This window comes from Lithobates pipiens, unplaced genomic scaffold (genome assembly GCF_037356315.1).
Source record: "Lithobates pipiens isolate NorthernLeopardFrog02 unplaced genomic scaffold, aLitPip1_a1.2 Scaffold_13, whole genome shotgun sequence".
Classification (NCBI taxonomy): Eukaryota; Metazoa; Chordata; class Amphibia; order Anura; family Ranidae; genus Lithobates; species Lithobates pipiens.
The window spans coordinates 161,140,505-161,166,899 of NW_027507718.1; the positions used below are offsets into that span (position 1 = coordinate 161,140,505).

Genomic DNA, 26,395 nt, shown 5'->3' on the forward strand with positions numbered 1-26,395 from the left:
CGCTACGGGGAGCTCTCGGGCTACAAAATTAACACGTCCAAATCTGTGGCCCTCCCACTAAACATGGCGACGGATGAGACGACCCACCTGCGTTCCATGTTCCCATACAAATGGGAAAGCTCTTCCCTTAAATACTTGGGGGTCTTTCTTACACCATCATTTCATACCTTATACCAGGCTAATTTCCCCCCTCTATCGGTTAATTAGGGAACTAATCCACAAATGGAAGGCACACCACATATCGCTCCTTGGACGGATCACGTCTATTAAAATGGTGATCCTCCCCAAGCTTCTGTATTTATTTCAGACACTGCCGATTCCGGTCCCATACGCGCATCTACGCACACTTCAGAAGGACCTGTTGAAATTTGTATGGAATTACAAAAAAACACCAGGTTCCGAGCTCTGTCATGACGGCCTTACGCTCAGACGGTGGCTTGACGTTCCCCGACCTGGTTCGTTACTATCAGGCCGCTCAGCTACAGGCCATAGTCTCCTGGTTTCCGCAGAGGTCTTATAACAAGTGGTCGGAGATTGAAAAAATCTGGCTAGCTCCGGTACACCCGAACAGCTTCCTATGGGGCGCGAGCGTCGAGATAGATTCGGGTCGGCTACTAGGGCCGATGGCCCAGCTCCGCCTGCTCTGGCGGAATCTTTCCCGCGAACGCAGTCTCCACTCAGAGTTCTCCCTAATGACCTCCTTTCTCTGCAACCCGAAGTTGCAGACTAGCCTGACCCACCAGATGTCCTGGCCCTGGGCTTCGCGGAACCTGTTTCATCTCGGCATCTGGTGGACCCTAGAACGAGAAGGCTGTTGACCTTCTCTGAGCTTCAGGCCAAGCACGACCTCCCCCGACAGACGTTTTACAGCTACTTACAAATCAGACACTTTGCGCAGGCCATGGCCCCCCACCTACAGTTCTCCCCACCCTCCCCATTCGAGCAGATAATTCTGGAAGGAAGGAATCGCAGATGGCTGATTTCAGACATTTATCGCATCCTCAACACACACCACTTCCAAACGAGGGGTAAACATTCATACATGAAATGCTGGGAGAGGGAACTAGGTGAGGAGCTCCCCCTTGAGGCTTGGCAGGGGGTATGGCGTCAGGCGGCCAAGTCCTCTCTGTGTACACTGTACAAAGAGAACTCTTACAAAATCCTCTTTTTCTGGTATCAGATCCCAGACATACTCCACAAAATATACATCTCCACCTCGGACCGCTGTTGGCGATGTCTGAAGGAGTGGGGCTCCCTGTTCCACATTTACTGGACCTGTCCTCTGATCGCCCCATTCTGGCTTATAACCCGAAGGCTGCTCCAGCGTTTATTTGACGTGTCGCTACCGCACACCCCTAAATTTTTCTTACTAGGCCTGTCCCAACCCACACTGGCCAGGCCAGGTCAGAAGCTCCTTAGGCATGTCCTGACAGCAGCTCGTTGCCTTATAGCCCTTAACTGGAAAAACCCATTGCCCCCATCCACGGAGGCCTTATACTCCAGGATTAAGGATGTTGAACTCATGGAGAAAATGACTGCCGGGGTGAGAGATAGGCTTGAGGAGCACGACCTGGTCTGGGGGAGATGGCAGCTGCTGGAGGATTGATGGCGAACCGGTACGGATACGGTGATGTAGGCCGCTGGCGTTCTATTTCTTTTTCCTTACTACTTTCTATTTTCTCTTTCACTCTCTTTGTTTATAATGCTGATGGCTCTTGCTCTGTTTTGAATCTGGCATATAAGCTAGGTAGCAGACCTTGGGTGGCCTTTTGGTTGCTAGCACGGATAGCTGTCTTCCGTCCGGCTGTGCACCCTTGATCAGATTGCCTAATTTTGCTGCACCTCCCCATACTGTGTTATTTTGCACTGTCTACTTGCACTGGGCCCCTCACATTTTGGGAACCATACTGCTGCTACTGTATGCCTGTACTGTTTCTTCTGTCATGCGACCACGAAAAATAAATAAATTGTTATTTGAAAAAAAAAGTGGGGTCAGCTGTGTTTGACGATCATTGCATGTTTTAATGAACTATCGGCAGTGTTAAGTGTTGATTACACTGGCTAAGAGAAGAACTGTTTTTATACTTATTTTAAATAAAATGAAACAAACGGATCTATTCGATTTTGAGTCTGTTTCTTTTTATGTACTGCTGCTGTCACTGGATGATGGAATTGTGAATCAGAAGCGGAGGCACTAATCTAAGAGTTGGAGTAAGGTCCATTAAATTCGTCTTTCTGGTGAGTTTAACCCCTTAGGGGGTGTGTGGAAGCACCGTGTGGAGGATTCTGGTGTGGAGTGCACTTGCTATCTATTAACTTCCACGAAACTCACCCTCTTTTGCCTTCTCACGGACTTATTCTATCTATCAATACATATTTTATAAGCATATTAATGTTGTAGCAGCACTATTTGAAGTATATGTGAATATGTACAGTGTAATTATGTCTATGTATGTCAATGTGTTATGTTGACTGAAGCGCTGCTTTGATTATTGAAATTTGATTATCCTTTTATAAGTTAAAAAAAGTTTTTTTTAACAATTTACATGTTCTTACTAAGATATTGTCTTTGAAGTAGCTGCTTTTTTGGGTGCAAACCAATAATTAATATATGTTGAGTGTGATCCTTGAACCTGTAGCGCTGAGGTGGAGGGAATTGAGTAGCGCATCTTTATTTTCCTTCCCCTGTTTTGTGATTACTACTAGGAATGTAAACTCTGGTACCTAGCAACACTGCCAGCTCCTTCCACCTCTTCCTTCTCCATGCTAATGTTCAGGGCACTACATATTTTGCTCATGTGTGGTGTGGGTGTTTGGTATGTACATCTAATCAATAGACATGTATACACATTTGAAGCCAGATGTCAAAAATACTTACTGGGGCAAACAGGCTCCAAAGTATTTTCTTCAAATTGTTGCACTCTTCCATTTCCACATTGTACCCCATACTCATTCACATACTCATTCACATAGGGTGGAAGGCCGGTATCCGGGGGGCTCCCGGATTCCGATAAGCCCCCCGGCCCGCAGACCCCGACAACCAATGGCCGGGGTTGTCGGAAAGAGGCCCTTGTCCTCATCAACATGGGGAAAAGGTGCTTTGGGGTGGGTGGGCCGCGCGGTCCCCCCTTCCCCAAGGCACCCCCCATGTTGAGGGCACGCGGCCTGGTACGGCTCAGGAGGGGGGGGGGCGCTCGCTCGTCCCCCCCTTTCCTGGCCGGCCGGGTAGCGTGCTCGGACAAGGGTCTGTCGTGGACCTTGGGGGGACCCCCACGCCGGGCGGGAAAAGTCCGTTCATTTCAAAAGTACGGCGGACTGGCACAAACACGGCCGGATTGTCCGCCGAAATGCGAGTCCGGCGGGAAGATTGGAGTGCAAAACTACTTTCCAAGTCCGCCGTACTTTCGGGTCAAAAAAGTATGCCGGAGGCTACACACGGGGGGATTGTCCGGCGGACTTGAGTTTGCCGGACTTTTCCACCCGCTTGTTTGATCGTGTGTACGCGGCATTAGAGCTAATAAACTCTGCAAGGTTGATGTGGATCAAAGGGAGCTATGTGAGGGGATAAATCATCCAACTCCTCAGCAAGGCCAGGAAATGAGAGCTAACCCCAAAATCACGTATGTGATTTGGAGCACACACCTCCACCTCCTCCACTACAAGCCTACCCACCCCAGCAGCATGGTAGTCGGTGGCCAAATCAGAACCACCGAGTAGAACCAGGATTCCCAACAGAACCAGAGGTCTGGGGAATTTAGGGGCTACTCATTTAGAATTTTGTATTGCTAATTTTAGCATGATTTTCTAGGTTATACTTTTTTAGTTTTCTGTGTATCATTTGCTCTTTTGGTTTCTAATTTTGAATTTGGAAGTCAGAGAATGTCTATTTTTTTTTCATTGTCTTTATGTTGTGTATGCACAAGAAAAAAAATGGTTTCAACTGATGTGGAAAGAAGTGTGGAGAGTGATGTGCGTGGTTCGGGGACATATGTCATCTGCTGCTGCTCCCAATCTCTTGGAGTCCATGACCTTCTTGTGCTCCCTATTGTCTACACTCCTCAGGTTCCCAATTTAGCTCTTCACAAAATGTATATATGCCCTGGGGTACACAGGCTTCACCAATTCCACCAGTTGATCCATTACTGCCTTCCTCTTGATTTTGATATGCCATTCTTGTGCTTTCTATTAACCACTTGCTTACTGGGCACTTAAGCCCCCCTCCTGGCCAGAACAATTTTCAGCTTTCGGTGCTAATGCACTTTGAATGACAATTGCGTGGTCATACAACACTGTACCCAAATAAAAAATTTTGCATTTTTTTCCCACAAATAGAGATTTCTTTTGGTGCTATTTAGTCACAGTTGGGGTTTTTATTTTTTGCTAAACAAACAAAAAGATGGAAAAATTTGAAAAACAATAAATCAATTTTACTTGCAAAATGCATAGAGGCTGCTGGGACATACAAAACGTCACGTCCGGGTAATAATAGTGAGGCTTGGGATGCATGCTGGGAGAAGAGAGACACAGCAATACCTTAACACATCTAAACCCATTCAAACTGGCGGAAAGGTTTAGTGCCAACCTATAGGCACTTGGAAATATGAGTGATATGGCTTGTTTTTACTTTTTTTCATAAATGTACAGATATACTGCGCAATGATTTGATTGCTGTTCCTTTTTTATGAGGGTGAACATTGTTTAATACCTGTAAGCTGGGAGCAGTATAGACCCTGAGTGGATTGGTAAATTGGGAGCAGTATAGACCCTGAGTGGTTTGGTTTTCCCTATCAATGAACCAAAGGCGCTTTTCACAATAATATCTGGTGAGTGGCCAGTTCTTTTGGTGGTGGTGTTGTCACTGGATTGGTGGATGTGAAACGCACAGAATCACGGATATAAGAAATTGGACTTTTTTCACAGCAGAAAATTTGAAAGAAGGATTTATTTATATGTTGGTTTTCAGATACCAACTTAAAACGTTGAATATTTTCTGTATAAATGGCGACAAATGTCGCACATGAAATATAGACACGGGTGGATCACTTAGATAAATGCATGTGTAAATACAGCATTGCATTTGTTTATTTTTCACAGTGGTACATAACATCTATTTTCTTATAGTGGTTTCTTCTAGAGTGACATTTTATTTATTTATATATATATATATATATATATATATATATATATATATATATATATATATATATATTATACATATACGGTATATATATTTTTTTCAGTGTTTTTTTTTCTAGAGTGATATTTTTTTACAGAGATATTTTACATGGTGTATTGTTTGTGTATAACATTATAATGTATAAAAGTTAGCGCAGCCAGCATATTATCTTTTTTTTTTTTTTTTCTTTCAGGTTTTCACTTTAAGTAGAACCACATTTGACTGCAGCAAACTGATTTTTTTAGTAGGGGTGTATCACAATATTTTGCACTTTTAGATATAACTTTTTTTTTTTGCACCAGTAGACACATATTTGAATATGTTTAATAGTTTGTTATAAAAATTTTGCAAACAGGTAATTTTTCTGCTTCATTGATATGCGCTGATGAGGTGGCACTGATTGGGACAGATAAGTCAGTACTGATGGGCACAGATAAGGCAGCACTGATGGCCACTGATAAGATGGCACTGATGGGCACTGGTAGGTGACACTGATGGGCACTGATGTGCAGCACTGTCCGGGCGCTTGTGGGCACTGACAGGTGGCGCTTGTGGGCACTGACAGGTGGCGCTGGTGGGCACTGGTAGGTGGCACTTTTAGGGGGTACCGGTGGGCACTGAGGATCTGGGCACATCGTAGTGATCAGGACTCATGTCCCACTCACTGCCGCCGGTGATGGGCTTTTTTTTTTCTCCTTGCATTGACAGAAATAGCCGATTACCGACTGTGTTGACATCACATGATCAGCTGTCATTGGCTGACAGCTGATCACGTGGTAAGGGGTCGGGATTGACCCCTTACTCCGATTTGTGATCCAGCGAGTCTCATAGGCCTGCTCGTGCACAGAACATCTTCAATAGACGTAGTCCCGGCAATGCAGGTCCACGCTGTAACCGTTATTCGGCTATAGCGCGGATCCCTAGAGGTTAAAAAAAAAAATAAACAAAAAAAATTTGATTATATGTTTAACTTCTAATGATGGTTTGGGAGTAGGCAGGTACATTTATAAAATTAAGAACAAGGAACACAATTAGAATTGGAGCTTTGAGCTTCAAAACCACTAGGGGATAATGGGGTTGTTCTAACTTGACAAAATATAAATACATTTTATTGATATCGCAAGAACACAAATCCATTTATATTATTTTTTATAAATATTTTTGTTATTACTCCGTCAGTATCATCAGCAAAGCAGCTTTATTATTGAGCCATTACAAAGAAGAAGAGAATGTGCGCTGCATTTTGAGATTTCATAATTTGCCGTGTCATGAATGTGCTATGTTCATTACAAACACTAGTTTTACAAGACCCACCGCTTCCGGCAGGTCCTTGCTTCTGAGCATGCATGTTTGCAATTTGGACTTCAGTTCGATGGACTTGTGTACACACGATCAGACTAGCTGACATAGGACTTTTGTTGCCAGAAAGTTTGGCACAGTGAACATTTGTCCAATGAAAAAACTAAAAAGTTTGTCCGATTGAGCGTACACACGGTTGGATTTTTACAAAAAAACTGGTCATTTGGATGTTTGTCGTCAAAAAGTCAGAGCATGTGTATGGGCCTTAAGATTAAAAAAAGTTCCATATGTGGTATCCAGTAATAGAACACCCATAGGGGGTACAGGCCCCCCCCATCATAAAAAATAAATAAAAATACTGGCCCTTTAAGTGTGTGCAATAGAGATGGCTTGCAGTTCGCCCGGCGGTTGGTTTGTGGCAAATTTTGCTCATGCACGATTCACCAAAAACCGGCGGACTTCTGGTGCTGTTCGCACGGCCGACATATGCGTTTACATTGTGAAAAATTTTTGACCAATGGTGACACATCCATCATGGGGTACAGGACAGCCAATTGAGACATTTCAGCACATGGACATACCCCATACCTTTTAAATAGACCTGATCTGGTGGCCATTTTACATTCTGTCTTTTGTCAGTGTAGGGACAGGACACTGTGGAGCAGGGACAGTCAGTTTAATAACTAGCTATTACTATTAGGTCCACAAAAGTTCTTTTATGGACTGGTATAGGTGTACAGTATATAGGGTTGTAATATACAGGTATACCAAACTGTCCCTCAGTCCCTACACTGATAAAAGACAGCTGCAGAATCAGATGGACAGTTTGGTGTTTGGAGCAGGGACAGTCTGCAAATCACTAGGTCCACAAAGGTCCTTTTAAGGACTGGTATAGGTGTACATTATATAGGATTGTACACGTATAATATACTATACTATACAAATATAGAAAGCATATTACAGTGCACTGCACTGCTGTGCTGCTGACCGATTCTGCAGCTGTCGTTTCTCAGTGTAGGGAGGGACAGTTTGGTGTTTGGAGCAGGGACAGTCTGCAATTCACTAGCTACTAGCTAGCTATTATTAGGTCCACAAAGGTCCTTTTAAGGACTGGTATAGGTGTACTATTTGGTGTGCAGTATATAGGGGTGTAATACACGTATAAAATACTTGCACATATAGAAAGCATAGTATAGTGCATTTCCACTGTGCAGCATTGTGACTGCTGAGTGGTTCTGCAGTGATAGTACAAAGAGTGACAAACGCAATTTAAAAAAAAAAGTATTATAACTGGTGTGATAGACCAGTGGCCCCCCAAAATGACCGATTGAAGCAGGGTGTTATATACCTTCTTCCACATACATACTGCACTTCTCTAGAGACTTTTGTCACAGGGTCATTTAAAAGATTACAGGCAGAGGAAGAGGCAGGCCCTTCCACAGGGGTCGTAGAGGTAGGGCAGGAGCAACAGGCTTGAGCCAAAGTGGGAAATTGCAGAAAGGTGCGTTCGATTACGTCAAAGGACACACCCGACTTGGTTGAGTGGCTCACTCAGCCTTACTCTTCTGCACCCTCCTCATCCTCTCGATCTGCACCCTCTTCTTCACTCTGCTGTGTGCACCCCCAAAGACACTACCAACACCACCACCACCATATATCCTCTGCTTGAGTCATAGGAATTATTTTCCAATCCATCACAAGACATTGCCGATGCGCAGCCACTCTTGGCATTGGATCAGGAAGAGGAGGTAGCAACAACCGCCACTCAGCAGTCTGATGACGGTACCCAGATCAGCCCAAGGAGGAGGTTGGTCCCCGGTGTTGCTGCCTACTCCAAGATCTCTAATTATAGCGATGGGGAAGGTGACGTAGATGATATGTCTATGGAGGTCACGTGGGTGCCCACAAGAGAGGAAGAGGAGGGGAGTTCAGAGGGAGATATGGACCAGCAGATGGGGAGGAGAAGCAGGCGGAACTTAGATTGCACAGGAGGCACAAAGCAGACTGCTAATGTATCGGGAGCGAGGCATCAACCATATACAGTCACATCTGGCGCTCCCACGACGCTGGCACATGGCTCCGCAGTGTGGGCTTTTTTTACCGTGTCTGCTGCTGACAATAGTGTTGCCATCTGCAATCTTTGCAGTCAACGCATAAGTCGCGCTGAGCCCAACACTCACCTAGGGACGACCGCCTTAAGGCACATGAGCTGCCATCACAGAGCCCAGTGGGAGCAACTGAACCCACAAAGCCACACTCCAGGCTCTCACCATCCAGCCTTGTCTTCTACTTCTCCTTCTCCTCTCTCCTCACAACTGTCCTCCACTCCACCTTCCATCATGCCGTCCTCACGTTTTTCTGGAAAAAGGCAGGCTTCCTTGGGCCAAATGTTCGAGCGTAAAAAATGTATGACGCCGGATAACCCTCTTGCCCAACGGTTGACGGCTGGCTTGTCAGAACTGATAGCCTCCAACTACTGCCATATAAACTGGTGGACTCTGGGGCTTTTCGAAAATTTGTGGCCATTGGAACACCACAATGGAAGGTCCCAGGTAGTATTTCTCACAGAAGGGCATCCCAGAGCTATATGGCCATGTTCAGTGGCAAATGAATGCATCTCTGGCACACAGGGTCGGTGCCAAGATACATCTGACCACAGACAAGTGGTCTAGCAAACACAGGCAGGGAAGGTATATCACTTTTACTGCCCACTGGGTGAACCTTCTGATGGCCGTCAAGCATGTAACCCGTGGCACCCGTGTAGATTTGGTTTTACCGCCATGGATTGCATGCAGGCCTGGCTCTTCTTCTCCTACTCCATCCTCCTCAGCTGACTCCTCCTTTTCCGCTGCTAGCGTCTCTTCCGCTGTGCCGCCCAAGATCCCCAGAACCTATTCGACATGCCAGGTGAGACGTTGCCATACTGTGCTCTGCATCTGTTGTGCCTGGAAGCCAAGAGCCACGCTTGCCCTGCACTCCTTTCAGCTTTGCGTTCACAGGCAGATCAGTGGCTAACACCGCCCAATTTGACAGTTGGTAAAATGGTGTGTGACAACGGTGCCAATCTGCTTAGCGCATTGAAACAGGGCAAAATTATGCACGTGCCATGCATGGCACACGTCTTAAACTTGGTCGTGCAGCGATTCGTTGTCAAATACCCTGGGGTCCAGGACATCTTACAGCAGGCAAGGAAAATCTCGGCCAATTTCAGAAGATCTTACACGGCCATGGCTCGCCTTGCTGACATTCAGCGGCGACACAATATGCCGGTCAGATGTCTTATTTGCGATTGCCTGACGTGATGGAACTCAACCTTCTATGTGCTTGATAGGCTGCTCCAGCAGAAATGTGCAGTTAACGACTACCTGTACGAACTCTGCGGCAGAACAGGTTCTGGGGAGCTTGTTTTTTTTCACCACGCCAGTGGCTGCTCATGCGCGACACATGCAGACTTCTACGGCCACTTGATGAGATCACCAAACTGGTCAGTCGCAGCCATGGCGCCATCAGTGACATCGTACCTTGTGCCTTCTTTATGGAGCGTGCATTGCACGTGTCATTGATCAAGCCGTGGAGGAGCAGGAAGATGAAGTCGCAATGCTGGATGAATTCCCAGGGGGGGCTACTCTATCTGAGACAAGTCAACAACAGGAGTCTGAAGAGGAGTCAGAGGAGGATGGTGCCAGGGTGGATGAGGAGGAGCAAGAAGAGCATGCTTTAAACCTTTCTGGGATCCCTGTTGTTCGTGGATGGGGAAAGGAGGACGACATTATCCTGGATGATGAGCAGGAGCCAGGCCACCACACCGCTTCCAGTTTAGTGCAAATGGGGGCCTTCATGCTCCAGTGTTTTAACAGGGACCCCGTATAAAAAGCATAAAGGTCAAGGACCATTACCGAGTAGCAACGTACTTAGACCCCCGGTACAAACACAAAATGGCAGAAATGTTACCACCGTCACAGTGGGGTGTCAGAATGGAGCACTTGCAGGCCTTGAAATGCTGCATTCTGCTTTTGCGGGCGCTGGCAGAGGAGGAATTCCCACTCCCAGAGAGAGTTGCGGGTACCGATCCAACAGCACCTGCAAGAAGAGGGCGGTTTGAAGATGTGTTGGTGTCATTCTTTCAGCCGACCCATCGACAGGTTTCATCCGGATCCAGCATTAGGGAACGCCTAGACCAACAGGTGTCCGACTACATCGGGTTAACGGCCAATGTGGATGCTCTGAGAAGTGATGAACCCCTGGACAACTGGGTGGGCAGGCTTGACCTCTGGCCAGAGCTTGCCCAATTTGCAATGGAACTGTTGGCTTGCCCCTCGTCCAGTGTCCTGTCCAAAAGGACGTTCAGCGCAGCAGAGGTGATCGTGAACGATAAGCGCACTCTCCTAGCTCACGACAGTGTTGACTACCTCGCATTTATAAAAATTAATGAGGCATTGATCTCGGAGGAATTCAACACATGTGACCAGTAGACCATGTATATGCACAACTCTATAAACGATTTATTTAATCTAGCACACTGACCTTTTTTCTACCTTTGGCTCACTTACTTGTACAAAAAAAGCACACTGTACTATATGCCCATACCCTCCTGTTTGAAGAGGTTGAGTGGTGTCATATTTTTGGGTCCCCCAGCAAGTTGCTGGTATCAGGGCTCTCTATCACGGTGCTGGTGTCAGTGCTCGCTATCACGGTGCTGGTGTCAGTGCTCTCTATCACTGTGCTGATGTCAGTGCTGCTCTCTATCATGGTGCTGTGTCAGTGCTGCTCTCTATCATGGTGCTGTGTCAGTGCTGCTCTCTATCTCGGTGCTGGTGTCAGTGCTCTCTATCACGGTGCTGGTGTGGTGTCAGTGCTCTCTATCTCGGTGCTGGTGTGGTGTCAGCGCTCTCTATCTTGGTGCTTGTGTCAGTGCTCTCTCTCTATCTCGGTGCTGGTGTCAGTGCTCTCTATATCGCTGCTGGTGTTGGTGCTCTCTATCTCGGTGCTGGTGTCAGTGCTCTCTATCATGGTGCTGGTGTCAGTGCTCTCTAGCACGGTGCTGGTGTAGGGGCTCTCTATCACGGTGCTGGTGTGGTGTCAGTGCTCTCTATCTGGGTGCTGGTGTCAGTGCTCTCTATCTTGGTGCTGGTGTCAGTGCTCTCTATCTTGGTGCTGGTGTCAGTGCTCTCTATCTTGGTGCTGGTGTCAGTGCTCTCTAGCACTGTGCTGGTGTCAGTTCTGCTCTCTATCACGGTGCTGGTGTCAGTGCTCTCTATCTCGGTGCTGGTGTCAGTGCTATCTTGGTGCTGGTGTCAGTGCTGCTTTCTATCTCGGTGCTGGTGTCAGTGCTCTTTATCACGGTGCTGGTGTCAGTGCTCTTTATCACGGTGCTAGTGTCAGTGCTCTCTATCACGGTGCTGGTGTCAGTTCTGCTCTCTATCACGGTTCTGGTGTCAGTGCTCTCTATCTCGGTGCTGGTGTCAGTGCTCTCTATCTCGGTGCTGGCGTCAGTGCTGCTCTCTATCTCGGTGCTGGCGTCAGTGCTGCTCTCTATCTCGGTGCTGGCGTCAGTGCTGCTCTCTATCTCGATGCTGGCGTCAGTGCTGCTCTCTATCTGGATGCTGGCGTCAGTGCTGCTCTCTATCTCGGTGCTGTTGTGGTCTTAGTGCTCTCTAACACGGTGCTGGTGTCAGTGCTCTCTCTCTCTCTCGGTGCTGGTGTCAGTGCTCTCTCTCTCTCTCGGTGCTGATGTCAGTGCTCTCTCTCTCGGTGCTGATGTCAGTGCTCTCTCTCTCTCGGTGCTGATGTCAGTGCTCTCTCTCTCTCGGTGCTGATGTCAGTGCTCTCTATCACGGTGCTGGTGTCAGTGCTCTCTATCACGGTGCTGGTGTCAGTGCTCTCTATCACGGTACTGGTGTCAGTGCTCTCTATCACGGTGCTGGTGTCAGTGCTATCTATCACGGTGCTGGTGTCAGTGCTCAGTCTCTATCACGGTGCTGGTGATAGTGCTCTCTATCACGGTGCTGGTGTCAGTGCTCAGTCTCTATCTTGGTGCTGGTGTCAGTGCTCTCTATCTTGGTGCTGGTGTTAGTGCTCTCTATCACGGTGCTGGTTTCAGTGCTCTCTATCCCGGTGCTGGTCTCAATGCTCTCTATCCCGGTGCTGGTCTCAGTGCTCTCTATCCCGGTGCTGGTGTCAGTGCCCTCTATCACGGTGCTGGTGTCAGTGCTCTCTCTCTCTCTGTGCTGGTGTCAGTGCTCTCTCTCTCTCTCTGTGCTGGTGCCAGTGCTCTCTCTCTCTCGGTGCTGATGTCAGTGCTCTCTCTCTCTCGGTGCTGATGTCAGTGCTCTCTCTCTCGGTGCTGATGTCAGTGCTCTCTCTCTCTCGGTGCTGATGTCAGTGCTCTCTCTCTCTCTCTCGGTGCTGATGTCAGTGCTCTCTCTCTCTCGGTGCTGATGTCAGTGCTCTCTCTCTCTCGGTGCTGGTGTCAGTGCTCTCTATCACGGTGCTGGTGTCAGTGCTCAGTCTCTATCGTGGTGCTGGTGTCAGTGCTCTCTATCACGGTGCTGGTGTCAGTGCTCAGTCTCTATCACGGTGCTGGTGTCAGTGCTCTCTATCTTGGTGCTGGTGTCAGTGCTCTCTATCACGGTGCTGGTGTCAGTGCCCTCTGTCACGGTGCTGGTGCCAGTGCCCTCTGTCACGGTGCTGGTGTCAGTGCCCTCTGTCACGGTGCTGGTGTCAGTGCCCTCTGTCACGGTGCTGGTGTCAGTGCCCTCTGTCACGGTGCTGGTGTCAGTGCCCTCTGTCACGGTGCTGGTGTCAGTGCCCTCTGTCACGGTGCTGGTGTCAGTGCCCTCTGTCACGGTGCTGGTGTCAGTGCTCAGTCTCTATCGCGGTGCTGGTTTCAGACAGTGAGAGAGATAGCAGCGGAGAAGCCAATCAGCAGGCAGAGCCAGCACCATGGCTGAGGATCAGCACTGGACTGCCACCTCCGGACCACCGCAGTGTAGCCCTGCATAGGTGGGGTAAGGGCCGGGCAGAGGGAGGGACTCAAGCACAGGTTGGGACACTGGCATAGGACTGCACTGCCCTGACTGTGGCACTGATCATCTCCTGCACCCCCTTCATAGCCTGCCCTGACCTTGCCTCTCCTCCATGGCCTTCATGCGCTCCATCAATTGTAAAAATGTCACAGATAAAAAAAGAATGCTTGTCGTTGTCGATCCCAGATTCACTTAATACTTTTGATATGTCAGTGTTCATGTTGTGGGACTATGTGTGCACAGCTAGTAAGTATTTTATGGCTGAAAATATGACCTGCAGGTTTTTTGTGGTTCGCAAACTTTTGGCCCGGTTTGCGTCCGCGAAATGTCCCGTCAGAAGTTCGTCCATCACTAGTGTGCAATATGCCGGACACATGGGTGTATGGGAAGCATGATGTGCTGCAATCACCAAAAAATAAATAAAAATAATGGCCCTTTAAGTGTGTGTAGGGTGCTGGACACACAGCTGATATGGGAAGCATGATATGTTTGCAATCATGTGATTGCAAACAAGAAGCTATATTTTCTTCCTTTAGAAACCTCTCGGGGTCGCTGAGCTCTGCGCTCTGAACACTCCATTTATCACCTGTGCCTTCACTTCTGTTTTCTCTGACTCATCCCCACAGCTCCGAATGTGGATAACAAGTAACTTGTGTGAGAGCTGTGAGTACAGTGGGGGGGGGGGGGGGGGCAGCTAATGTATGGGGGGGGGCTCTGATCTGATGGTGACATCTAATGTAAAGGGGGCTCTGATGGGGACATCTAATGCAAAGGGATACCCAGATCTGATGGTGACATCTAATATAAAGGGAGGGCTCTGATGGTGTCATCTAATGTAAAGGAGGACTCTGATGGGGACATCTGATGTAAAGGAGCACTCTGATGGGGACATCTAATGCAAAGGGATACCCAGATCTGATGGTGACATCTAATATAAAGGGAGGGCTCTGATGGTGTCATCTAATGTAAAGGAGGACTCTGATGGGGACATCTGATGTAAAGCGGGACTCTGATGGGGACATCTAATGTAAAGGGGGCCTTTGATGGTGACATCTAACATAAAGAGGGGCTCTGATGGTGACATTTAATGTAAAGGGGCTCTGATAGTGACAACTAATGTAAAGGTTGGCTCTGGTGGTGACATCTGATGTAAAAGGGGACACTGATTGGGACACCTGATGTAAAAGGGGGCTCTGATGAGGACACCTTTTGTTAAGTGGTTCTATTTTATTTTGCTTGAAATGTATATGTGATCAGCCTACTGTGATGGGTACAATGAGGCTGAAATTGATGGGCACAGTGAAGTTGCATATTATGTGCACAGTAAGGCTACAATTGTGTTTTTTTTTGTTTTTTGTTTTGTTTTTTCAAAATGTTTAGCCTTTTTTTCTTTACACTTAATAAACTGTGTTTATTATAAACCAAAAAAAAAAAAAAAAAAAAGATATAGAATTGATTTGGGTACTAGTCATTTTCAGTCAGATTAGCCTAGCACTGAATACTGAAAAATGGTCTGTAAAGGACAGGGTTGTAACTGGTATTGAGTTGTTTAGGATGTAGCTAATTCTGTCACAAGGATGTTTTTGTTTTATTTTGTCCAAAAATAGTGGGTTTTAAATGCTCTGCCTTGTCTATTTTTCTTTTTTCTAATTCAGGCACATTCTATGCTCAAGAATGGTTGGCCTCTCTGTTTGATTTTGTTTGCCAACATTTACAGAAGAACTGGCTTCCTTATGATCTCCTTGGTCCCTGTGGCCAGAAGTTAGAAAATAAACAATTTACATTCTATGACTATGGTTTGGTAAGTGGATGTTATTTTATTTTGCCAGTTTTTTTTTTTTAAGTGTCTCCCAATTTTTTACTTTTTTTAACCACCTCAGCCCCGGAAGATTTGGCTGCTCAATAGCCAGGCCATATTTTGTGATGACAATTGTGCAGTCAGGCAACACTGTACACAAACAGTTCACGTCTTTTTTTTTTTCCCCCACAAATTGTGCTTTCTTTTGGTGGTATTTGATCACCTCTGCATTTTTGTTTTTTTTGCGCTATAAACAAAAGTCACAGTTTTGAAGGAAAAAAAACACAATATCCTTTGCCTTTTGCTATAATAAATATTCCACATAAAAAAAAAAAAAATTTCTCCTAAGTTTAGGCTGATGTGTATTCTTCTACATATTTTTGGTAAAATAAATTGCAAATTGCAATATTGATTGGTTTGCGCAAAACTTATAGTGTCTAAAAAATAGGGGATAGATTTATGGAATTTTTATTAGTTTTTTTTTGTTTGTTTTACTAGTAATGGTGGTGATCTGCGATTTTTTTTTTTTTATTTTTTTTTTTTTATATCTGGACTGCGATATTGCGGTAGACAGATTGGACACTTTTGACACATTTTTGGGAGCATTGACAATTATACAGCGATCAGTGCTATGAAAATGCACTGTATAAATGTCACTGGCAGGGAAGAGGTTAACACTAGGGGGTGATCAAGGGGTTAACTGCGTTCCCTAGGTGTGTTCTAACAGTAGGGGGATGGGACCGACTAAGGTAAGAGAGAGATCGGTGTTCATAGTTAGTATGAACACACAATCTGTCTCCTCTCCCCTGAAAGAACAGGGATTTGTGTATTTACACACACAGATCTCGGTTTTTTCTCTGTAGCGAGTGTCCGGCGGTCATCGCACCCGTGGGGCACTTGCACCAGCTCCGGGCACACGCTGCAGGCTAGTGCCCAAAAGCCGAAGCGATGTAAAGTAAAGTTGTTTGGTCGGCAAGCAGCTAAGATAGACGCAGGGCTCGAGTCGTGCAGGAATGCATGGGTATGACATTCCTGTATTTTTTTCCACAGCAGGAACTGTAGCTCCCCAGTTGTGGCAGCACTCATGCAGCCTCAGACCATGACAATCCCACCACCATGCTTGACTGTAGGCAAGACACGTGTAAGGCTGACTGCAGGTCAGCCTGTATTTGTAGGAGGAGTCAGGCTGCATAAAGCCTGCCCTCCTCTGCCTCCTCCTCTAGTGGACGTTGGCTCTCGTTGGCTGTCTTCACTTCCGGCGGGTCAGAGGAGGACATTCTGACGCTCGTGGACGGGGGTGCTTTTGGCCCCCGACGGCTTCGTTTATGGGCAGCTTCCTTCAGCGGGGGGGGGGTTCACCCGCCGGTGGCTTCTGTCTACACGGGGGAGCCTTTCTCCCGCCCGCCTCCTTCTCCGGCTGCCTCTGCTGGAGGGGGGGAGGGAGGTTTCTGTCACAGGCTTCCCCTGTGTGGTTCTGCGGGGGGGGGGGGGGGTTCATCCACAGCATTTGTCTCCACGGGGGAGCCTGTCGCCCGCCCGCCTTCTTCTCCCACTGTCACTGTCGGAGGGAGGGGGATGCCAGCCACAGGCTTCCCCCGTGTGGTGCTGCTGGGGGGGGGGGGTTGCAGGAGGCTTCTGTCTCCACTAGGGAGCCCTTCTCCCGCCCGCCTCCTTCTCCGGCTGCCTCTGCTGGAGGGGAGGGGGCGGAAGGTTTTTTCTGTCACAGGTTTCCCCCGTGTGATTGGGGGGCATTCCGGGAACGTCTCCGCCTCCGCTGTCCTTTTGTGGACTTCTCTACATGGCATTGTTCATCAGTATATTGTAAATATAGTACACACCTACAAGTCAGCCTTGAAGGAAGTTGAATTGAAGAATAGAGAACTTTTGCATGGTAATCGCTATGGGATGTCTGTCCTGGGGGACTGTGGTGACGGGGGGAAGGCCCAGAGAGAAAACAAGGGCACTCGGACATGTACCACTCAACTAAGCCCTACAATGCCACTCAACCCTAACCCATGGGATGGCTGTTGCTGAGGTCCTCTCTGTGTGATGGTGACTCGATGACACAGTGCAGGTGGGTGGGGGAGTGCCCTGGGGTGTCCCCACGTGTGTTTTTGAGGCTGTGGTCCGGGATGTTTCTCACCTGGGGGACTTTTGGATGGGGGTGCACACCTTGATGTACTCGGTTACTATGGATATTATTCCTTAGAAAGGGCTCATATGACTCTCCTAATTTACAAACCGGTGGTGCCTCTGCTGGAGGGGAGGGGGGAGGGAGGTGGCAGCTGCGGGCTCCCCCGCCCGCTTCCTTCTCCTGGGGGCTCAGCCGGGGGGGTTTGATCGCCTGCCGAGTGGAGGGGGGAGCTGGTCCGCCCCTCTCTCCCCATGTTGTTTCGGGCCGCCCCGCCTCCTCTCCCGGTATTCATGCTGGAACAGGGTGTTTCGTCCCCCGCCAGCTCCACTCAGTGCCCCTTTTTCCCCCGGTGGTTCCGCAGGGGTGGTGTTCGGCCACCCCTGGGTTTAACAGATTGAGGTGATCCTTTTTAATTGGCTTGGTCAGTGGCAAGTTTTCTCATCTGTTCTTACACCACTCACATTTTGTTCTAAACTCACGTTTCTCATGCAGTTAGTTTCTCGTGCAATTTAATGTTTCTCGTGCAATGTTATGTTTCTCGTGCAATGTTATGTTTCTCATGCTATGTCTTGTTTCTCTCGTTTTCCAGGTTTTTTTATCGTTTTCCAGGTTTTCTCTCGTTTGCCAGGTTTTCTCTCGTTTGCCAGGTTTTTTCTCGTTTGCCAGGTTTCTCTTGTGTACCCCCAGGGTTTTCTCTTGTACCCCCAGGGTTTTCTCTTGTGGTTTTTCGATTCGCGTTTCTTATGCAACCTGCATTTCCTAGGCAGGTCGTGTTTTCTAGCAGCCTCGGTTCTTATGCTGCTCACGGTTATCAGATCACGGTACACATGTTCTCGTTCAGGCACGTTTCCTTCTCGCAGGTTACGTTCTTGTTTCTTTGCTCACGGTTCTCTTGCTAGTTGTGTTCCTGACCAGTTGGGTGTCATTCCTCACTATCTTTAATTTTCCTAGCTGCGTCCGTCCAGGAGTTGCACTGGGGTATAGTACGATTGGTTAGTCAGTCTTTCGCTGCTCCGCAGCTTCTACTGGCCCTGGGGCTTTCGTGGCTCCCGGGCCCCTCTCTGGGCCCGGGCCAGTATCTGTAGGCTCGGGTCTGGGAAGCGGGTACCAGCGTCGCACTTTCTTTCAGTTCCAGTTGTGGTGGATTGGTTTTCCATTTGGCTTGCGCAGCAGCCTTGATCATTGGGTTTTGTTTTAGATACCAGGAAGGCTCATGACACTGCTTGGCATGTTTTCTGGGCTTTCCAGGTTGGGTTTCCAGTCCTGATGGGTAACATCCAGTTCCTATTTGCTTTTCTGTTTTGTTTTGTTTGATTTTTTGCCTCCTCCAGCTTGTATCGGCCCTCGGCACTTTCTGGGCGTATCGAGTTAAGTCTCAGCATTTCATTTGAAGCCGTCCAGGGTTCCAGCGGTGTAGACTCCCTTCTGTGCTCAGCTGATTTTCATTGTGGGTTATTTTCATGACGCGTTGACGTACTCTCAGGTCTCCTTTTGCATTGGTTATAGCCTTGGGGTTAAATGGGGTGCTATAGCTGGCTTTGTGGTTCCTTAAGTCAGGGGAGTGGTGTTTCTGGCCCAGGGTCTCACTTTCTTTAGCCAATCTACTAATTGGCACCCCGGCCCTTTCTGTTACATCTGCATGCTCGCAAGACGTGGCATTCGGGGGCGGCACTGTTGTCAGGTTCTTGGAGCCTAGCAAGGTGTGGTGCTTGGTGTTGGTTTATACCAAGCGTGTTAGTGTTAAATTTGTCTAACGCTGGGTTGGTCCTCTACTGCCTTTCCTAGCGCTTCCTTTTCTACAGCTAAATGCATACCTCATTTACCGCCACCCCAGGTTAGACGTTATTCACTATGTAGTCTGGTTGTTTGAGTTTTCATCCTACTGTGTTATTTTTTGCCCCCTTTTAGGCATACTGACCACGTGACCCTGGCACACTTCAGGTCTTTGTTCTTCGTTGCTCTTTGTTCCTTTGCTTACTATCCACAGAGTGAACTCCGAGCACAAGTATAAGGCTGACCGCAGATCAGCCTGTATTTGTAGGAGGAGTCAGGCTGCATAAAGTCTGCCCTCCTCTAGTGGACGTTGGCTCTTGTGTCCCACCCACACATTCCCTTTTTTTCTTAAAATTTCATTCATTACATTTCATACTTGGGTATGCTCCCTTCTAGGCATACTGACCACGTGACCCTGGCATACTTCAGGTCTTTGTTCTTCGTTGCTCTTTGTTCCTTTGCTTACTATCCACAGAGTGACTCTGAGTACAAACTTATCTTTGTACTCCTCACATGGTTGCTGCCACACACGCTTCACACCAGCTGAACAAAATAAGTTTATTTTGGTCTCCTCAGACCACATGACATGGTTCCAGTAATGCATGCCCTTAGTCTGCTTGTCTTCAGCAAACTGTTTGCAGGCTTTTTTGTGCATCATCTTTAGAAGAGGCTTCCTTCTGGGACGACGGCCATGCAGACCAATTTGATGCAGTGTGCAACGTATGGTCTGAACACGGACAGGCTGACCCCCCACCCCTTCAACCTCTGCAGCAATGCTGACAGCACTCGTACATCTACTTCCCAAAGACAACCTCTGACTATGACGTTGAACATGTGCACTCAACTTCTTTAGTCAACCATGGTGAGGCCTGTTGTGAGTGGAACCTGTCCTGTTAAACCCCTGTATGGCTGCAGCTCAGTTTCATGGTCTTGGCAATCTTCTAATAGCCTAGGCCATCTTTATGTAGTACAACAGTTCTTTTTTTCAGATCCTCAGAGTGTTCTTTGCCATGAGGTGGTGCCATGTTGAACTTCCAGTGACCAGTATGACAGAGTGAGAGGTATAATACCAAATTTAACACACCTGCTCCCCATTCATACCTGAGACCTTGTAACACTAACAAGTCACCGGGGAGGGAAAATGGTTAATTGAGCCCAATTTGGACATTTTCACTTACATTAATGACTGTGTGTTGTTATTTTGAGGGGACATCATATTTACACTTATAAAAGCTGTATACTCACTACTTTACATTGTAGCAAAGTGTAATTTCTTCAGGGTTGTCATATGAAAAGATATAATACAATATTTACAAAAATGTGAGGGGTGTACTCTTGTGAGATAGTGTGTGTGTTTGTGCGTATATGTGTGTGTAAAATTATTGGGGGTTGGTTAGCTCAAGTGTAGCGCTTACTAGTGAGCAGAGTCCAAACCAGTTGTGCCATTTAAGGGCTTTTTGGCCCAGTTTTATTAACCACTTAACAACCGCCCTATAGCCGAATGACGGCTACAGGGCGGTTTCTTAACTCTGGGAGGCCGTCATATGACGTCCTCCCAGAATTCTCGCGCATCCACAGGACCCGGCGCATCACGGATCACGGTAAACGGACGCTCATAGCGGCCGTTTACCACGTGATCGCTCCGTCAAATGACGGAGTGATCACTTGTATTCCTCCCTCCCCCTCTCTGTACCGATTGAAACAGCGGAGGGGGAAGAGATCGGTGTCAGCAGCGATGTGGGCTGCATCTGCAGTGCCCACATCGCTGCTCACCGAAAATTAACCCCTCGATTCCCTGCCAATACTCTGCAATACTCTGCATTACTGTGCAATACTCTGCATTACACTGCAATACTCTGCATTACTCTGCATTACTCTGCATTACTCTGCATTACTCTGCATTACTCTGCATTACTCTGCAATACTCTGCATTACTCTGCAATACTCTGCATTACCCTGCAATACTCTGCAATACCCCGCATTACTCTGCAATACCCCGCAACACTCTGCAATACCCTGCAACACTCTGCAATGCTCTGCAACACCCGCCAATACCCTGCAACACTCTGCAATGCTCTGCAACACCCGCCAATACCCTGCAACACTCTGCAATGCTCTGCAACACCCGCCAATACCCTGCAATACTCTGCAATGCTCTGCAACACCCGCCAATACCCTGCAATACTCTGCAATGCTCTGCAACACCTACCAATACTCTGCAATGCTCTGCAACACCCGCCAATATCCTGCAATGCTCTGCAACGCAATACTCTGCAACGCCATACTCTGAGATACCCAGCCATAGTTGGTGATACCCTGCAATACCCAGCCATAGACACCCCCCCCCTCTCCCGCCGCCCTCTGGTGCTTCTACCGACTCGCCAATACGATCAAATCCAGAATCTTTTTTTTTTTTTTTTTCAGGCTTCCCAGCTTAGAGGTGAGATGTAGGGTCTTATTGACCCCATATCTCACTGTAAAGAGGACCTGTCATGCCATATTCCTATTACAAGGGATGTTTACATTCCTTGTAATAGGAATAAAAGCGATCAAAAAAATTATTTTTGGGGAAAAAAATGTCAAACTAAAATAAATAAAGTAAAATGAACAATACATTTTTTTTTTTTTAAAGCGCCCCTGTCCCCATGTGCTCGCATGCAGAAGCGAACGCATACATAATAAGTCCTGCCCACATATGAAAACTGTGTTCAAACCACACATGTGAGGTATCGCTGCGAACGTTAGAGCGAGAGCAATAATTCTAGCCCTAGACCTCCTCTGTAACTCAAAAGGTAATACCAGTAAAAAAAAATTAAATTGTCGCCTATGGGGATTTTTAAGTAGCGACGCCTGGAGCCATTCCACGAGCGTGTGCAATTTTGAAGAGTGACATGTTAGGTATCTATTTACTCAGCGTAACTTCATCTTTCACATTATGTAAAAATTGGGCTAACTTTACTGTGTGTTTTTTTTTTTAAGCACAAAACAGTTTTTTTCCAAAAAAAAGTATTCGAAAAATTGCTACGCAAATACCGTGCGAGATAAAAAGTTGCAACGACCACCATTCTATTCTCCAGGCTTTTTGCTAAAAAAACATATATAATGTTTTGGGATTCTATGTAATTTTCTAGCAAATAAATGATGATTTTTACATGTAGGAGAGAAATGTCAGAATTGTCCTGGGTGCTCCAGAACGCCTGATGGCGCTCCCTGCATGTTGGGCCTCTGTATGTGGCCACGCTGTGTAAAAGTCTCACACATGTGGTATCACCGTACTCGGGAGTAATAGTAGAATGTGTTTTGGGGTGTAATTTGTGGTATGCATATGCTGTGTGAGAAATAAACTGATAATATGACAATTTTGTGAAAAAAAAAAAAGTAAAAAAAATCTTGATGTTGCAAAGAATTGTGGGAAAAAATGACAACTTCAAAAAACTCATCATGCCTCTTACTAAATACCTTGGAATGTCTTCTTTCCAAAAAGGGGTCATTTGGGGGGTATTTGTACTTTTCTGGCATGTTAGGGTCTCAAGAATTGAAATAGGCCGTCAGTACTTCAGGTGTGATCAATTTTCAGATATTGGCACCATAGCTTATGGACTCTATAACTTTCACAAAGACTAAATAATATCCACCAATTTGTACTTATTTTTACCAAAGATATGTAGTAGTATAAATTTTGGCCAAAATTTATGAAGAAAAAATTACTAATCTGCTAAATTTTATAACCGAAACAAAGAAAAATTCATTTTTTTACAGAATTTTCTGTATTTTTTCTTTTATAGCACAAAAAATAAAAAACCGAGAGGTGATTAAATACCACCAAAGAAAGCTCCATTTGTGTGAAAAAAAGGACAAACATTTCATATAGGTCCAGTGTTGCATGACTGAGTAATTGTGATTCAAAATGTGAGAGCACCGAAAGCTGAAAATTGGTCTGGTTATTAAGGGTGTTTAAGTGCCCAGTGGTTAAACAAAAAGAAATGAACAGTCCATCAATAATTACAAACATAAAATATTGAGCCTCCTGGCTTATTCTGTACATACAGCCATGCAGATCAGGCTTTCCACTTCAGGCCTTTGTCTGTTTCTCACAGACCATTCCCTTGTAAGTCCATATTGATAGCCACTCGCTGATCTGATCCTCAGTCTTGGCTGTCTAGCTTCTCCTGTGCAAGCCTGGACTCCTCAGGAGGGTGGAGCCTAGAACCATGGTTCTGATTCTACTGTCAGGCCCACACACACACCCGAACAATTGGTGTGCTGGTGAATCTCAAAAGCCAGCCCCAGAATTGGGAAATCCCTGGGCTCCAGGTCCCAAAGTGGACTTTACTAAATAATGAGGAAACTGAAAACAAACAAATACACTGGAGCCCCTCAACCTGCCTGATTCAGAATTCTGGACCCATACACAGGTGGGGTACGTGTGTGTGTGTGTGTGTGTGTGTGTGTGTGTATATATACACACACATATTGTCAAAAGTATTGAGCCGTTTGCCTTTACACACACATGAAATTTAATGCCATCCTAGTCTTAGGCCGTAGGGTTTAATATTGAATTATCCCACCCTTTGCAGCTATAACAGCTTCAACTCTTCTGGGAAGGATGTCCATAAGGTTTAGGAGTGTGTCGATGGGAATGTTTGTTGTCTTCCACCCCAAATTTGCTCATCCATGTCTTTATGGACCTTGTTTTGTGCACTGGTCCAAATCATTTAGTGGAGGGTGGATTATGGTATGGTGGTGTTTTTCAGGGTTTGGGCTTGGCACCTTAGTTCTAGTGAAGATAACTCTTAAGGTGTCGCCATACCAAGACATTTTGGACAATTTCATTTGTGGGAACAGTTTGGGGATGACCTCTTTCTATTCCAACCATGACTGCACACCACTGCACAAAGAAAGATCCATAAAGACATGGGCTTAGCAGGGGGTGGTCGAAAAATAGCTTCAAGTGCAATAATTCACATTATAATAATAACTAGAACATATAAAATTAATTGTAACAATCTAAAAAATAAAAATTACAAAGTGCTATAATGGTGTGAACCTCCCAACTAAAAAGTTGCTGTGCTTGAAGTTACTTTGTATTGCAATTATCTGTAGAGGGTTTCCACAATCCCTGCTAAGTTTAATTTGTTATGTCTTGTTTCAGTTCGATGTGTATTATATGTCAAATCACAGAGACCGGTATTGTGTTAATATTGACGTTTATTGAGATGTCCATATATTAGAGGATTCCACCATTTTTGTTAAAATATTGATTAGTAAGTTAGATCTGCACTTTTTTTTTCTGGTATGGGAACATGTAACAGTGTTTAGCTTTAGGCCTTTTACTGAAACATTTTCATTTTACCTCCGGTAGTTTATTGTAAATAGATACTACTATTAGTGTAGTGATTACCTATTATGCTAAAGATTAGCATGTGACATTAATAAACATTGACAGATTTCAGTTGTGCCCCAAAAGGACCCCCCCCATGAACAATTTGCCTGTCTCTGGAGTTCATCTCCCTATTCCTGTACTGATTGGCAGCACTGATGGGCCCTTATTGCCACTGATAGGTTGCACTGGTGGGCCACTCATTGGTCCTGATAGCACTCATGGACACTGACACGTTGAACACCTATTAAGGGGTGAATCCTGAGGTGACCGCAATTTGCTGTCTTCCAAGTTACACCCTTCTCCTGTGTGAAAATAAATAAAAAAATGGTGGGTCAGAGAGAACTGGAAGGAGAGAGAGGTTTTGGGGCAAGCAAAAAAAGGGGTGAGATCACATAAGTCCTTTGTCCCTCAAAATCTTGCTATCCCCTCACTGCTTGAGCGCTAATCTCATGTACATTGGGGATTGTTTAACCACTTCAGCCCCGGAAGGATTTACCCCCTTAATGACCTAGCCATTTTTTGTGATATGGCACTGTCAATTTAACGGACAATTTTGTGGTCATGTGACATTGTACACAAACAAAATGTATGTCCTTTTTTTTTCACACAAATATAACTTCCTTTTGGTAGTATTTATTTTTTTTAATCAAGAAATGTTTTTATTGAACATTCAACAAATCACAACAGTTTCCAGCATGCAAGAACTTACAGGGATTCCACTCCACATGTTTACCTCAGGTACATGTTTGCATACGACACCACAACATTACATTACTAGGGTCAGTACCTATATATAAGGGGTAACTTTTTATGGGCAATGTAAAATTCTAGACATTACCAGCTCCCTGGGGCTCAAACTGGGAGTGTCCAGCCACTGGGACCAAATTATTTCAAACCTGCTCGGGCTTCCTCTGTGCTGGTTTATATATTTCTCCATAATGAGGGTCTTCCCCATGTGTATTATCCACATGGCAGCCTTAGGCGGTACCGTTGACTTCCAACCCAGGAGAATCGGCTTTCTAGCCTGAAATAACACTCTAGAGACTGCGATTCTGGTCGGCTCCTCTGGAATCACGTCCTCTAGGACCCCTAGCAAACAGCAGAGGGGGTCTATGGGGATAGTTGTCTGAAATACGCCATTAAGTGTTTTCACCACCTCACTCCAGTATCTATGGAGCTTTGGACATCTCCACAGGAGATGAATAAGGTCTCCTCTGTGCCGTTGGCAACGGCAGCACAATGGTTCCAGCCTCCTGCCCATCTTATGGAGTTTCGTCGGGGGTATAGTGGGCTCTCAATAGAATGTACAACTGGGACACTTTCTGCACTACGTTTAGGGAGCACAAGGTTACTGATTGCATAGCTTCTTCCCACTGATCTCCCGTTAGTTGGCCCAGGTCTTCCTCCCACCTAGCCTCTGCCTTATTTGGAAATGCTCGCAGGTGTTTTGCTAGCAGCATTTGGTAACAGTGCGAGATTAACCCTTTGGTTGCATTGCTCGTGTGCATCACATGGAACACGGGGGTAGGCGATTGTGCCTAGTCCACCGCTCTGCCCTGCACTGCGACAGCATGGTGAAGTTGAATATAGTAAAAATGCATATTGGCGGGCAGGTCAAACTTGGCCCGTAGTTCAGGAAAAGTTAGCAGCCTGCCATTTGCAAATACGTGAGATAGCAGGGTCACCCCGTGGGCACGCCATCTTGGCCCCAGTTGCAACTTCGCCAGCTTTACGTACGTCTTATTGTCCCATAATGGGCTGTATTCCGTAAATCCCTGCACCTCCTGAAATTGTCTACTTTTATTCC

The 26,395-nt window shown here is 46.4% G+C and overlaps 1 protein-coding gene across 2 annotated transcripts in view; it reads left to right on the forward strand.

Moving 5' to 3' along the window:
- UBXN6 (UBX domain protein 6) overlaps positions 1–26,395 on the forward strand; it is a 347,069-nt gene that overhangs the window by 242,594 nt on the left and 78,080 nt on the right. Inside the window, exon 11 of one of the 2 annotated variants that reach the window (XM_077475772.1) lies at positions 15,156–15,301. The exons of the other annotated variant lie outside the window; for it this stretch is intronic. Coding sequence (XP_077331898.1) covers positions 15,156–15,301 — 146 coding nt within the window. The remainder of the gene's footprint in view (positions 1–15,155; positions 15,302–26,395) is intronic. 2 annotated transcript variants of the gene reach the window in all.